Below are 15,604 nucleotides of genomic sequence, written 5' to 3'. Positions count from 1 at the left end.
ATTGATTGAAACCACTTACCTTAAATAAAATTTAGTAAATTAAATATTTTTTTTCAGTGTAATATAATATTTATAAAATAAAAGGTCACTTAAATACTTGAAGAGAGACACTTTTATGTTTCTTAACACACTTAAGTATACTTTGAAATAAAACTCGTAAATTGACATTATTACTTTTTAAAAGTACATTTAAATCATTATGTTTTAATACCTTTTGTTGTGCTTTAAAGAAGTACACTTCTTTTGATTTTAATTGTAGTGCTATTTAATTTTATATTTTAAGGTTCATTTTGTATTTTAAATGTATTAAATTGCAACTGAATTTTAACAAATGTGCAATTACAAATATATTTACACACGACATACAAGTTTCAATAGAAATAACATTAATGTATTTTTTAGTTTATCATAAAGTTTTAGTTTTAGTTTGTCAGTATATTAAGCAGCACTTCAAAAACACTCTATAAAGTTCAGCTAATTGAATTTAATATCAATATAAATTATGGTACACTTTCATTTAATTGCAGTTAACATGCAATTAAGTGTCAAGAAACATTGGATTCATTTCACACTTTATTTCTTTTTTTGGAAATTTGTGGAAGTACACAAACTGTCCTTTTTTTTTAAGGAAATAACATCACCTTCTCTCTGTTGCTGCAGTTGTTGTTGGGAAACCAAGGTGGGTTGCTGTATATACGGCTGGCTGACCAATCCATATGCGGCCGGATAGGTTGCTGTGAAACAGAGAGTTTGGCACATGCTGAAACAGATTGATGTGATACAAAACATCCTCGGTGAGAGACACTGCAGCAGCTCAGTCACCTGTATAGTGCTGCATGCCTGCGTACGCCTGCTGGAGCGGATCTAACGCCGCCGCCACCGGACTCTGGGCTGCAGGGATGATGAAGAGAAAGCATTTTGCAGTTTCTGAATAAATGTGAGTGGTTTTGTGCATGCTACACTCACTGCCATGATATTAGAGGATTGTGGGCAAGGGCGGACTGGCCATCTGGACTTTCTGGAGAAGGCCTGGCTGGTTCTTCATCAAAGAAAAAGTGTCAGATTAAGTGACATTGACGGCTGACAAAAGGGGCGCCAATGCAATATTTTTTTGCTTATACTAAACTGAAATGGGGGGTACGAAGGAGAGTGGACTTGTGATGGCAAGCAAAAAGATAAAGGCGGTGGGGGTAAGATAAAGAAAAAAAGCTAAGTCCTTAGAGAGACAGCAGCAGTTCTGGTGAGTAGCCTGTCAGATACCTGCCTCTCTCACTATAGAGCATGCAGCCTATGAACAGTACTATAGTAAAATCCCAGGACATCCCTAGTCCAAACGCTGAACGCATGGCGTGAATATCCCATTCATTCATAACGAGACAGCAGCGATTCTACAAAGGGTTACATTTTAGAGCTACTGAGTTAGAAAATAGAGTACACAGTAAAAAACAATTTGAGGCAACTTAAAATAATTTGTTACCCTGCTGCCTTAAAATTTTAAGTTTAGTCAACTCAAATAAGTTTAGTCCACTTGAAATGTTAAGTTGAACTAGTGACATTTATTTGAGTTGATTCAACTTAAAATTTTAAAGGGATCCTCGGGTATTAAGACATATAGCATAAATTATGTCTCTTATTTAAATATGTAGTAGAAAACCCATGAAAATGTATGTTATTTAAAAAAAAAAAAGACATCGTTTTGGGAGTCGATGACGTCAAATGGTTGCATTTTGTGCTTTTTACTGCAACACAACTCAGAAAATATATACTGATACACTGCCACATTGTGAGGCTTTTGGTTGTAATTTTCAGTCGAAGGGCAACAAAAGAATCAATGTAAGACTTCACTGCTTTCCTAGCGATAAGAAGAGGAGAAAAGAATGGGAAGATGTCTGTGGACGAATAAAACTTCATAAAGACCCTTCTTTTTTCTCTACATTTTAGCTCTGATGCCGTTGAGTCTTAGTAGACCACAGCCTATACGCTCCTTCAGTAGCTGTGGTCATCATATCAGTATTTTATTTTCCGAGTTGTGTTGTGGTAAAAATAGCAACAGTTAGCCCTAGTAGCTCACCGAGTGCAACCGTTTTACATCAGAATAATGGCTCCCCCCATAGCCCAAAATATGTATAAAACGATGTGATTTTTAAAAAAAGCATGTTTACATAGAAAAACAATGGAAAAGTAGTGCATTGGAATGGAAAAACATGTTCTGTGTGAATGGCTCTTTAGGCAGTGTGGGTTTTTACAGTGTAAGTGAAGTAGCCTACACACACACACACACACACACACACACACAAAGACATATGAGTACTCAAATTGTAGAATAGTTCTGTTGTTTCTTGTTTCTAGATTCTAATTTTATGTTTATTGATATGTCATAATATACATTTTTGCATTCTGCTCTTTTTATGTAGATTTCAAGTATTTTAGTTCACACAATAATACATTTATTTCAATCACCATGGATTTTGTGATGTTATTTGCCATAAATGCAATACATTGTACATTGACTGCTGTAAAACCGAGATAGTAGCGGCTGTTTGTAATTGTGGTGGGGCCTATTTGGGGGAAAATCCAGGGCCGTTTTTCACTCCCAGTCCGTCTCTGATTGTGGGTAATCTCTAGTGTGCTCTGGGCAGTTTCAGTGCCTCCCAAAGCATTAGGGATTCTCACCTTGATATGGATGAACACCGTTGGTGTAGATTTCTGATCCTGGCAGTCCATTGGTGTTTGCCGGTATGGGACTATAGCTGTTCAGTCCGATTGATGGATGCAGAGCCGAGACGGGAGTGGCTGTAATGGTGGGCGGAGTGTTTGCACCTGTAGCCAATCACAGAGCAGCGTGGAGTTTAGACTGACAAGTAAATGAACGGTAAACACTGAGCTCTTCACATACAGATCCCCTTGTGAAAAAGAAGCCTCTTGTACTGAATGTGCACTTGTAGCGTATAATATAATATTAATTAAATAAAAGGTTACTTAAGTGCACTTAAAGAGAGACACTTTCATGACTTAAGTACACTTTTAAAAAGTGCACTTTGTAATGTCAAATTAAAAGTTTTACTTTAAAGGACATTTTAAATCAATATCTTTTAATCATCTTTTGTCATGTTTTAAAGAAGTACACTTATTTTGATGTGTTGACTAACATACTTAAGCGCAAGAACTTGATTATAATTTTAACTGTAGTGTGTTACATGATATTACATATTAAAGTTAATATATCTTAAATGTACTAAATTGCAACTTCATTACAAATGTGTAATTGCATTTATATTTAAAATACAAGTTTCAATAGAAATGTCATTAAAGTATATTTTAGTTTATCATAAATGCTTGTCAGTATTCAGCAGTAACACTTTGACCATAATTATGAAATTACAAATAAAGATGTATTTAAGTCCTACTTAAGTGGGTCAAAACAATCTAAAGTTCTGCATTTAATATAAATTTAAAATATACTACATTTTTATATAATTGGTTAACATGCATTTAAGTCTAAGAAAACATTACATTCAGTTTGCACTTAAGTATATTCTTTTAAAATACATTTTTCTGTAATAACTACTCTTTTTTTAAAAGTATGCTAAAGTGCACTTTTTCACACTTTTTAAAGTTTTCTGGCTTTTAGTTAATGTCTAGCTTTATTTTTAATAAAATAAACCTTTAGCACACATATAGACTTTCTTATCCACTCTTTGACATCCGTCTTTGTGGTCTGAATATTGTAAAGTAACCATATTCTGATGTCATTCGGACCTCGTTCGTGAAGCACAAGCAGCTCTGCTGTGTGGTGAGGGTGGTGATCACCTGACGAGGGGGTGAAGGGGGCAGCTATGATGCCGTTAGCATTGAGTGCTGCCATCTGCTGCATCTGCACCGCCGCTACTGTAGATACAGGTGACAGGTATGACGACTGCGCGACCAGCGCCTGCTGCTGAAGCAGCTGAGACAGACAGAGAGGAAAGAGTTCGTTTTTAAAAAACACTAAAATTAAAAATTTCACAATTAGCAAAACCTTACACTCGAGGAGCAAAACACCAGCCTAGATTTGCACACCTGTAAGCACATTGTCAGCTTCACACTTTTTGCAAGACATTACACATAGTGATTTTCAAAACACTAAACACACTTGTATGCATTTGACACAGACATTTATCATGATGTCATTTCCTTGCAATTTCAGAGCAAAGGCTTGAAATGAACACACCCCATGAACCAATTGGTTAAACACAGCCACCAGGTGTGCACACACACTGGTGCTTAATTGTAGACACACCAATCCGGTTTAAGCACGATATAAAGGCAACAGGTAAATTCACCTGTCTTCAACGAAAATGGTTGGTGTCAAAGGAAGAGGGAGAGTGCGGATGAGAGGGGGAATCCAGAGAGAACAAGGTGGAGGAAGAGGAAGAGGGAGAGGGAGAGGAAGACCTGGAGGAGGGGTAGGACATGCACAAAGAAGAAGACCACCAAATCTGTGTAACAAAATTCGTGCTACAATTGTGGACCATGTAATAAACCACGGACTAACACTGAGGGAGGCTGGACTGAGAGTACAGCCTAACCTAAGCAGGTACACGGTGGCATCAATAGTTTGGACATTTCGTCAAGAGCACAGGTGAGACACTTATCTTCTGTCAACAGAAAATTCATAGCTTACTGCATGTACTATATCAACGGTTTTGGTATGTATTTGTGTATCATTTTACAGCTACATGTATTTTGTTTGGCCAACATAGGATTGAACGTCGAGAACACCAAGAGGGAGGGGCCCCATATTCACACAGGAGCAAGAGAGAGAGATCATAAACCTTGTTCTGGCCAATAATGCAATCAGACTTAGAGAAATTCAAGCCCATATTGTCAAAGATCACCAAATTTTCAATAATGTCCAACAGGTCTCTCTGTCAATAATAGCCCGTATCCTTAAAAAACATAAAGTGATGAAACAACTGTATAAAGTGCCATTTTAAAGAAATTCAGACAGGTTGAAAGTCCTGCGGCGTGAATATGTGGTGGTACATTTTGTTCACTGACTGTAGTATTGTGTACTGCACACATTTTTACTGTACATGTAATTTTACTGTATAGCAGGCCTACAGTATATTGATCTACACAATGTGATATTTTGCTGTATTTCAGAGAGTTTTGCAAATGGATGCGGAGGAAGTCCCGCATGAGTTTATATACATTGATGAGGCTGGATTTAACCTGACAACAGTGAGAAGAAGGGGAAGAAACATCATTGGCCACAGGGCTATTGTCAATGTACCAGAGCAACGTGGGGGTAACATTACCCTTTGTGCTGCCATTACACAGAATGGGGTCCTCCACCGCTATGCCAACTTGGGTCCTTACAACACTGACCTTATTCTTACATTTTTAGACAGATTACACAATTTTATCACAGCAGCAAACCAAAGGGACCAGATGCAATACATTGTCGTCTGGGACAACGTAGCTTTCCATCGTTCTGCTCTGGTCCAAAACTGGTTTACAGTTCAATACCTTCCACCATACTCCCCCTTCCTAAAACCCCATCGAGGAGTTCTTCTCAGCATGGCGGTGGAAGGTTTATGATCTCCGGCCCTATGTCCAGATGGCCCTCATTCAAGCTACGGAGGAAGCATGTGATCAAATTGAAGCAGCATCCATACAAGGGTGGATTCGTCACTCCAGAAGATTCTTCCCACGTGACCTTGCAAATGAAAATATAGCCTGTGATGTTGACGAGGCCCTGAAGTCTCTTCTGCTCACAAAGGCTGAATTTTTAAAATAAAAATACAGTAAAAACTACACTTTTCTTTCCACATGGATAAAAAGGGAAACCTAAAATCTTAAAAAGGCTAATGGGCATGTAATGTATCACTACTGTGTGTGTGTGTGTGCGTGAGCGTGTGTGTGAGTGCGTGTGAGTGAGTGCGTGTGTGTGTGCATGTGAGAGTGCGTGTGTGTGTGTGTGTGTGCGTGTGTGTGAGTGCGTGTGAGAGTGTGTGAGTGTGTGTGTGTTGTACTGAAACATTGTTCTTTTAAATGTTTGAATAAAAGGAATTAACAGTGTGCAGACCTCTTTTCCACATTTGTGTGTGTGTTGTACTCACTGCTTGTGTGTAGGCATTATATGCATTAAAGTTGAGCGTCACTGGACTGAAGATGCTGAACTGCGAGGCCACCTGCTGCATGCGCCGCATCCCGCGCTCCTTCTCTGTGTCCGCAAACTTCACCACCAGACTGGAGGAGGCGCCCTGACCACAGACAGACAGAGATTACAGCCGACAGGAGAGGAGGAGAGACCGAGAGGAGAGGAGAGAGGAGAGAAGAGAGAGGAGGACACACTCACGGCAAGAGTTCGGCTCCCATGCAGACTGTTAATGGCAGACTGGGCCTCTGAGTGACTCTGGAACTTCACAAACGCACAACCTGTGAATACAAGACAAACATCAGATTGTGTGCGTCAGACTGAGTTTGTGTTTAACACAGTCTCCCGGCATGAAAATGTCCTCACCCTCAGTCCAACCAAGATGCAGATGAGTTTGTTTCTTCATCAGATTTGGAGAAATGTAGCATTGCAAACACACAGCTTTTTGTCTTCTCCAGATGTTAACTGATGGACTGGAGTGGTGTGGATTATTGTGATGTTTTTATCAGCTGTTTGGACTCTCATTCTGACGGCACCCATTCACTGCAGAGCATCCACTGGTGAGGAAGTGATGCAATGCTACATTTCTCCAAATCTGATGAAGAAACAGACTCATCTACATGTTGGATGGTCTGATGGTGAGTACATTTTCATGTCTGGGTGAACTATTCCTTTAACAGACCTTTGCTGGTGCCGTCAGGTCCTCTCAGTACCGTACACTCATCGATGCTCCCAAACGGCTCAAACATCTTCCTCACGTCCTCATCAGACTGCTGCTTTCCCAACATCCCCACAAACAGCTTTCTATCCTCTAAAAAGAGTGAAAAGGGAGAAATGGTCATGATCTGTTATTCAGCATCACGTATCTTCAATTCCAGGTTTTTGTGAAATGTGCCAGTAATAAGTTGTAGTACCATCAATCTCCAGGAGAGGGAGGGATGAGTTGGTTGTAATATGAACTCTGTGTGTGTGTTAGTTTGATTATACAGTAAGATTATACAGTTTGATTATACAATAAGGCCCAAATGTCCTCACTAATACAACACTATTGCAACATGCCTCTGATGTAATCAAATCTCTATTCCTGGTATTTATTTACAGTACTAATGCAACCCAATGCATGCTACTCTCACTGTATGGCAGGCCGTTTTAACATCCATTGCTTAAACTGTATTGGCATAAAATTTGTTTGTTTTTTTCTATATTAAATATGCTCTTTATTTTAGTTGCAGCCTTAAAATAACTTGTTTCTTGAAAAATTGTAAATATAAATTATTGAAAAGATGTAATTATTCATTGTTATCATTGTGTAATGTAGAAGAATGCAGATGTGCAAGAAAAAATTCTCTCTGCTTTTATTAATTCCATACAGTGTATGCCATTTATGCCTTAAACAATGTAAATGTTCATGTTAAGTTTGTTAAAGACACTTAAATATTTTTAAATACATACATGTTTACCTTCCTCAGTATTGTTGCGCTGTAGGAAGATTGGTTTAAGCAACGGAAGTTTGTACAGTGCATTGTGTTGCACACAGCAGGCTTTCAAGACAAAAGTGATAGAAGAAGTAATGGGGGCCTGTGCCCCAGTAGAGCTTTAGGTCTAGCAACACTCCTGACTAGATCACAAACTAAATTTGTTCATTCCCGCCATCTGTGGTGACATCACGCACAGGGCCGGCGCCAAGAGGGGGGCACTCGTGCGCCCCCAAACAAGTTACTGTGCCCCCCACTTTCCATCCTCTCCCCTCCTTGCTGAACGCGATCGATTTTGAAAGCGAAAGTACCGATAAAACAGCGCACATAAGAAAGCGATTGCACGCTTTAGCGAGCGTCAGCAACTGCACAAGATCACAGATTGATGTTACGTTTGTAGAAATGTTACACTTTTACAGTCAGTTTGAGATAATATAACTATATATTTTATTATTGTGATATCAGATAGTTTACAAAATCAAATGATTGGGACACTTTTTGTAATTGAAATGACATGGAAAAAGTGTCCCAATCAACCTGAATTCACCCTACTCTTTGAAATCATGATTGCATAACAATATGTTGTTTTAAACCCCAAATATCTTACTTATAACTTCATTATAATTCTTCATGAATAATTATTCAGTTATTTGTAATGTTACATTTCCAAATTTCTGCTAAATTTCTCAAAAATGGTTGCAAATATGACCATTTTGCAAGCCCTTCATTGGCTTCCAGTTCACTTCAGGATTGATTTTAAAATTCTTTTATTTGTGTTTAAATGTCTACATAATCTTGCTCCAAAATATCTGTCTGATTTACTGTGTTCTTATAACCCTCCGGACAGTCCCTTACTCAAGGCTGAAACAAAGAGGGGATGGAGCCTCGTTTGTGGAATAGTTTGCCTCGCTAAATCCTTAGCCTTCAACATGAGCCTTCAATTGTTGATTTTAATTTTAGTCTCAAATTTGGTGTGTGTGTATTCTCCCCATGCTTATGTTGATTATTTTTAGTTTGGATTTTTATATTGGGCTTATTATTTTACTCATGTGCAGCACTTTGGTCAGCCTCTAGGGCTGTTTAAACATAAACTAAACTAAACTAAACATTTGTAATGATAAAATGATAGTTAATGTTCATTTAAATGTTCAAATGTCTTGCCATAGCTCTCTGGAAGAAGCTCCTTCTCTCTTTCTTCAACACAGAAAGGCGGAAGTGAGGGAATGAGGAAGTGCCCTGGAATGGCGTCTCAATAGAGTTTTAAGCTTTTTTATGGTCATTTTGAGGGAAAAAGCGACTCTATTCAGCACTTTGGACTTTCAATTGTTGCTGCTGAGTGCTTTTGCAGTGAGTTGAACTAAATATTTCGTCTCGTGTTAGAGAGAGAGAGAGTCACGGTTGTTTTCACCTGCTAGTGCGTCAGATACAAATTTATCATTACAATCAGGAGACTGTAACACATTTGCCGTTAATCTTAAAGATCAGCTCACAAGTGTGATACGAGTGTTTCAGTGCATCACAATGAAGGCCATTCTGATTTTGGCTTCAATATTTATGGTTGCACTTTATGAAGGTAAGAAACTTCCTTTTTTGTCTTTCCCTTTTTTATTTAGGTTGTTTGCTGTGTCTTTATCCTGTATAATTACCCATAATCACAGTCATACTGATATTCAGTACTAAGTCACTACTGTATATTTCATATGCATTTGGTTGAGTAATAATTTTCTTGCAACTGCATGCATATGTATATATCTGTATAGTATGTTTGCAATAAATTCCCAGTAACACTTTATTTTACAGTTATCCTTGTTATACATGTACTTACTATATAATAACAGCAAAATTACAAACAACTAACCCTAAATCAAACCGAATCCTAACCTTAAATCTATAGTTAATACACTCTTAAAGATACAGGATTCAAAGGGATGTTTATCACAGAAATGCAGCAGAAAAAAAATAAAAAACAATTTTTGGTTCCTCAAAGAACATATCAGTGATTAGTTTCTTCTTAGTGTGAAGAACATTTTAGTCATCTAAAGAACCTTTTTCCACTATAAAGAACCTTTTGTGCAGTTGAAGCTTCCACAGATGCTGTTAAGAGTGTATTGTTAATTAATATTACTCAGTGTTTTTTTGTGTAATTGCAGCGTAACAATGACACCTTTAAAAAAGTGTAATCATAATACTCTTCATTAGAGTGTCTATCTCTTCTGTGATTCTGTTTCAGGAGCGTTCTGCCAGAGAATTCGGTCTGATTTTGTGTTACTAAACCAATTGTACACATTCCCTGGTAACGCCAGCGGCTGTCATCACGCTGAATGGAGAAAGAGACCCCCCATAGACACCACTATCGCCACATACAAAAACCGTATGTGCACGACTGACATTTTGGAGGAAGAATTCACATTTAAAGACAACCACCTGCTTCTCAAATCAGCAAAATACACCGACCAGGGGCCCTATGAGTTCATCTGTGATGGGGTTAAAACTCCAGTTATTCTGGATGTCTTATGTAAGTCTTTACTGTATCTGATTCATACTCTACCAGTCAAAGGTTTGGAATAATTTAGTTTTTTTATTTTTACATTTTGTTTCAGGATTCCTTAGTGAATAAAAAGTTAAAAAACAGCATTCGTTTGAAATAGAAATCATTTACAAATGTCTTTACCGAAGCTTTGATCAATTTAATGCATCCTTGCTGAATAAAAGTATTACTTCAGTTTTTTTTTACGATTATATATGACCGTTTCCATAAAATATTGTGCAGCACAACTGTTTTCAACATTGATAATAATCAGAAATGTTTCTTAAGAAGTAAATTAGTATATTATTATGATTTCTGAAGATCATGTGACACTGAAGACTGGAGTAATGATGCTGAAAATACAGCTGCAGATCACAGAAATACATTACAGTCTTCACATAGAAAACAGCTGTTTTAAACAGTAATAATATCTCACAATATCACTGTTTTTACTGTATTGTGATCAAATAAATACAGCCTCTGTGAGAATAGGAGGCAAGTCAAAAACTAATAAAACAACAACAAACAAAAAATCTCAATTATTTCAACCTTTTGGCAGGTCATGTACAGGAGAGCTACATGAGTAGATCATCAGCACATGATCATCAATTGATTTTGATTTAAAAAATGTTCCCTGCAGATGCTGAAAATGCGAACGCGGTAGAGATGGACAACATCACCCTGAAGTGTTATGCAAACAATGCCAAAGATGTGATGTGGCTGCATAACAACGAAAGCGTCTTGCATTACAAGACGGGTGGATCCGTGAATTCTGGCAAAAGCTACGAGGGAAGAGCATCGCTGGAGAACAACTGCTTCAAAACCGGCGACCTCTCTTTGACCATCGCTTGTGTTCGCAAGGCAGATGCGGGAATATACCGTTGCTTTGTGGGTGGTGGCACGACTAAAGGAAACCCACAAGCTCATGTGCTGACTGTGAACGGTAAGACTGAGAAAATCGATTGCATTGTAGGGTTAAATATTACATGTCATTTTACTATTGTCAACTTTGGCATTTACTATAGTCAACAATCTGGTGCATTTTCCAAAATATTTTCACTCTGAAAAAAGCATTCGCAGTCTCTAAGTCCAGTTCTGTTGTTTGATTCACACAGAGAAACGCTCCGGTCCAGAAGACCAGACACAATCCAGCTACATCTTCTATAAGAACTGCACCATTGGTTTGGCCGTTACCTTGTGCATCTTTGTTGCAGCCTTTGTGATATATTTGATCACCTTAAAACGTCAACCCACATCTGCTACAGCCACTAAGAGTAGTGAGGATGCCACTGAAGAGCATATGTTGTTGTCTGATGTCAACACATCACCACTCACCACTGAAAGTCAGTCAGTGGATAATCATCCTGTTCAGGAGAGCGACTCCATGGGAAATAAGCCTTCCAGCACCATGCCTTTTTGATTTGGTGGAACGAGGCTGTGAAGATACAGACATCTAGGCCTGTTTCACACGGGAAGCAATTGGCTCTGTGCACTTCGGAGACACGAGTGTGTGCATACTTACTTCCGGTCTTTGCGGCGTTTGCATTTACTGTAAAAGGATACTTGACTAGAGATATATAATTCAACACGAGTCAACTTTCATTTCGTGAACAGTATGGATTACTGTAATTCATTCATTCACCAGACCCAACCATACGTATGTTTCAAATGCCTCTGGCTCAATTAACATAAACAGTATAGTAATAATAGTAATGTAGACCATAAACCTTTCACAGCATTTCTGCTGCATAATTATTTCAAATATTTATTTAGTGTGGACAACTTTGACCATTGTGGAATTTAATTTACCAGAGAAGCATTTTCTACATTTTGTCACGAATCTGGTCTGTGGCCTTCCGCTCGATAGCCACCAGAGGTCGCCTCTGCATCATATTGACTCTCACAGCACACTGGACTGCATTTCCCATCATCCATTGCACGGACTACACACACACAGCTGAGAACTATCTCACAATCACTATCACCCAATCTCACACTCTTTATAAGCCTTGGACTTTCTCTTTGTGAGCTCCGAGTATTGTGTTGTATAGCGGATATCTGCCCGTGTTTCCTGGATTAACCCTTTGCTTTACCGTTCGGACTCTGTTTGCACCTCGTTTGGATTATTGCTTGTGTACCTGGATTATCTCTCTGCCTTGCTCTATTGGATATTGTTCGCCGATCGTCGACCCACGCTTGCCCTAGGGTCACTCTGTGTCTTGCCCATGCCATACCTGTCTGCCGTTGTTTGACCCTGCCTGTGAATTGACTATGTTTATAAATAAAAGCTTGCACATGGATCCGCACGCCTCACGTATTGTTCACCCCGTTACACATTTACAGCACATCCAAACTGTAATGAATGTATGTAAACAATCAAGTTTAAGTTTTACTCACAGCATTAAATGTTGCTTTATCATGAAGGACTGTGTTAATTAAGTATGGAATAACTGACGACGGTTTCCATGTGTTTGCGTTTGTGAAAAAAGGGAGACTTTCAGACCAAAAATCTCTATGTATTTCCCCTTCATGTTTGAAAACTCACAGCATTAGCCCTTTTCATGTTAATTTATTGAATGTTTTGTTGGAAGACAATCTTTGTAACCTTCACACAGTGCATTAACTCTGATGTTCTTATAAAAACAGACTGTCTCATCAAAACCTCACACATGAAGAGACTCGTGAAGCTCCTGTTTAGCACTTTTCTGACTCAGAGCACTTTACTGTGGCCTTTTGCTATTCCATATATTTTCTCTTATGCATTTTTTTCATTTATTTTCTAATGTGTACAGCTTTATATTTGTCAAGATTATTATTGTAGTAGTTGAAACTCTTTTTCTAGTAGTGGCAGTAGTGATTTCTAATGCAGACTGAACAATAAGGTCAACCTGGTCTCATAAAAATATGTACCTCTGTGCACCTTCTTTGGACGCCGCTTTACGTTTCACGACAGTTTCAAAGAGAAATGTCCACTGAGTAGCGCTAAAACACAGGTTAAATACGTGAACCCTGGCATGTTATTATTGTGTTGCTACAGGTACGTACTGCGGCGGTTCAGAATTGAAATATCTGGGGTCTGTCCCTAAAAATTAACGCTCTATCGTGTTGGAAATATGCCCTACACCAAACCCAACCCTAAACCTACCCGATAGTGTTAGCAAATGCAAAACTGGTATAAATTCTGTCTATGAAAACCCATAGATACGAGGCTGGATATGTGCGATGCTAACATTCAAAAGCATCAGTTATTGGTACGTATTTCGTGTCTCGCTAAAAAGTGCACCCAGGTACGTAAATGCCATGAGGCTAGGTTGAATAAGGTTGTATCAACAAACCAATGGAAGTAATAATATGCACAGGTACCAGTCAATAAAATACATTGTACCTTGATCAAATGGTGTTGTTTTTAATTTACACACAAACTGTTTTCAGCATTGATGATAAGAAATGTTTCTTGAGCAGCAAATGATGCTGATTGGCTTCTCAAGAAACATTTCTCATTATTAGAATTGATTAGAATGATTTCTGAAGATCATGTGACACTGAAGACTGGAGTAATGATGCTGAAAATACAGCTCTGATCACAGAAATCAATTACATTTTAACATACATTCATGTAGAAAATGGTTACTTTAAATTGTAACATTTCACAATATAAATCTATAAATATTACTTTATGTTCAACTGAATGCAGCCTTGAATAGAAGAAGTTCTCACCAAGTCATTAGAAATCTTTATAATAAGACAAAAATGATGAAAAACAGGTGATTTACCTCCTCTCCCCTCATTGTCTGCAGGCTTCACTTGAATGGGCCGATTCATCTGAAAAACAAACATGAATAAACAGAATAAAAAATAATTCAATTTACACAACATACAGACTCTACTCATGCGACATACAAGACAATTTTACCAATGCATTAAGGCTTCCCATATACATCACATAACCATAGCCTTGACGACTTCAACACTTCCTTGACGACTTCTACACTTCCTTGATGACTTCTACACTTCCTTGACGACTTCTACACTTCCTTGACGACTTCTACACTTCCTTGACGACTTCTACACTTCCTTGACGACTTCTACACTTCCTTGACGACTTCTACACTTCCTTGACGACTTCTACACTTCCTTGATGACTTCTACACTTCCTTGACGACTTCTACACTTCCTTGACGACTTCTACACTTCCTTGATGACTTCTACACTTCCTTGACGACTTCTACACTTCCTTGACGACTTCTACACTTCCTTGATGACTTCTACACTTCCTTGACGACTTCTACACTTCCTTGATGACTTCTACACTTCCTTGACGACTTCTACACTTCCTTGATGACTTCTACACTTCCTTGACGACTTCTACACTTCCTTGACGACTTCTACACTTCCTTGACGACTTCTACACTTCCTTGACGACTTCTACACTTCCTTGACGACTTCTACACTTCCTTGACGACTTCTACACTTGACGACTTCTACACTTGACGACTTCTACACTTGACGACTTCTACACTTCCTTGACGACTTCTACACTTGACGACTTCTACACTTCCTTGATGACTTCTACACTTATGCCAGCACATACTGTAGCAATCTGTGGTCGCTCGCTTTGCATTAATGCGGTTTTCCATATGCTCTTCAGTATTTATATCCTGTGGCCGTTTGAACCTGCTGCCCTGCACTTCAACTAATGTGCACAGGATTGTAGAGATCAGCTTTAGAATGATGGCCATCCGGATTACAGAGACACGCTGGATTACACTGAACAGCATGTGTGTGTGAAAGTGTGAATCTGCCAGTGAGCTGCTGGGAATCACTGTGACGGGAAGCAGAGTGGTTTATAATGCATTGCCATGGTACTGCTAGTAGTGTTCATTTTGTTATTGATATCTCTGATTGATATGTCTGATAGCCCCTTGAGATCCTCCATCTCATTTTCGAGGGGGACCCAATAGCGCATACATAAACAAAATACAAAATACAATACATAAGTAATATACAAAAGAAAAAAAAACCTTACTAACTTACTTACTCCCCTAATCATCCACCCACAGTCTACAACTATATTAAACAAACAAGAGCATGTACAAATGAGAAAACACGTTTTAATACAAGCATGAAAATCCAAATATGAAAACACCCTAAAATAAATAAATAATAAAAAAAATAGAAAAAATAACAGACAAAAGTTGATATAACCTAAAGGCGATTCTAAGTCTAAATTTAAAAACATAAGCAAGTTATTTTCAAATGAGATAATAAATTAGTCCTGAAGAGACGAAAAGATGTAATTGATCTAAGAGAAGAAGGGAGATGAAAAAGACTACAATGCAGCTTAAAAAAAATACAAATTCTATACATCCAAAATTTCTCTACATTTTCTTCAATAAAAAAAAGAGGAGAAAACATTTAGACCCCCAGCAGTTTTCATGCTTGGGGTTGCCAGATGTCAAG

The 15,604-nt window shown here is 38.2% G+C and overlaps 2 protein-coding genes across 3 annotated transcripts in view; one reads left to right on the top strand and one right to left on the bottom strand.

The window, feature by feature from the left end:
• The window catches only part of LOC306886853 (CUGBP Elav-like family member 3), a 38,126-nt gene that overhangs the window by 7,264 nt on the left and 15,258 nt on the right, over window positions 1-15,604 (bottom strand). Inside the window, exons 4-11 of one of the 2 annotated variants that reach the window (XM_079444185.1) lie at window positions 13,918-13,966; window positions 6,825-6,953; window positions 6,344-6,423; window positions 6,105-6,248; window positions 3,811-3,946; window positions 2,674-2,820; window positions 823-891; window positions 642-734 (exon numbers count right to left, since the gene is read on the bottom strand). In XM_079444185.1, coding sequence (XP_079300311.1) covers window positions 642-734; window positions 823-891; window positions 2,674-2,820; window positions 3,811-3,946; window positions 6,105-6,248; window positions 6,344-6,423; window positions 6,825-6,953; window positions 13,918-13,966 — 847 coding nt within the window. Of the gene's footprint in view, window positions 1-641; window positions 735-822; window positions 892-2,673; window positions 2,821-3,759; window positions 3,947-6,104; window positions 6,249-6,343; window positions 6,424-6,824; window positions 6,954-13,917; window positions 13,967-15,604 lie in introns of both variants that reach the window. The other variant, XM_079444184.1, reaches the window with a different exon arrangement.
• Window positions 9,006-11,701, top strand: LOC306886854 (uncharacterized protein). Its single transcript, XM_079444186.1, has 4 exons — window positions 9,006-9,190; window positions 9,848-10,132; window positions 10,785-11,087; window positions 11,260-11,701. Exons 1-4 carry the CDS (start codon window positions 9,139-9,141, stop codon window positions 11,562-11,564), a joined length of 945 nt encoding a protein of 314 aa, XP_079300312.1. The 5' UTR covers window positions 9,006-9,138; the 3' UTR covers window positions 11,565-11,701.

Source organism: Barbus barbus (assembly GCF_936440315.1).
Source record: "Barbus barbus genome assembly, chromosome: 21".
Classification (NCBI taxonomy): domain Eukaryota; kingdom Metazoa; phylum Chordata; class Actinopteri; order Cypriniformes; family Cyprinidae; genus Barbus; species Barbus barbus.
The sequence above is the reverse complement of the archived record's forward strand: the minus strand, read 5'-3'. Positions and strand labels throughout refer to the sequence as shown.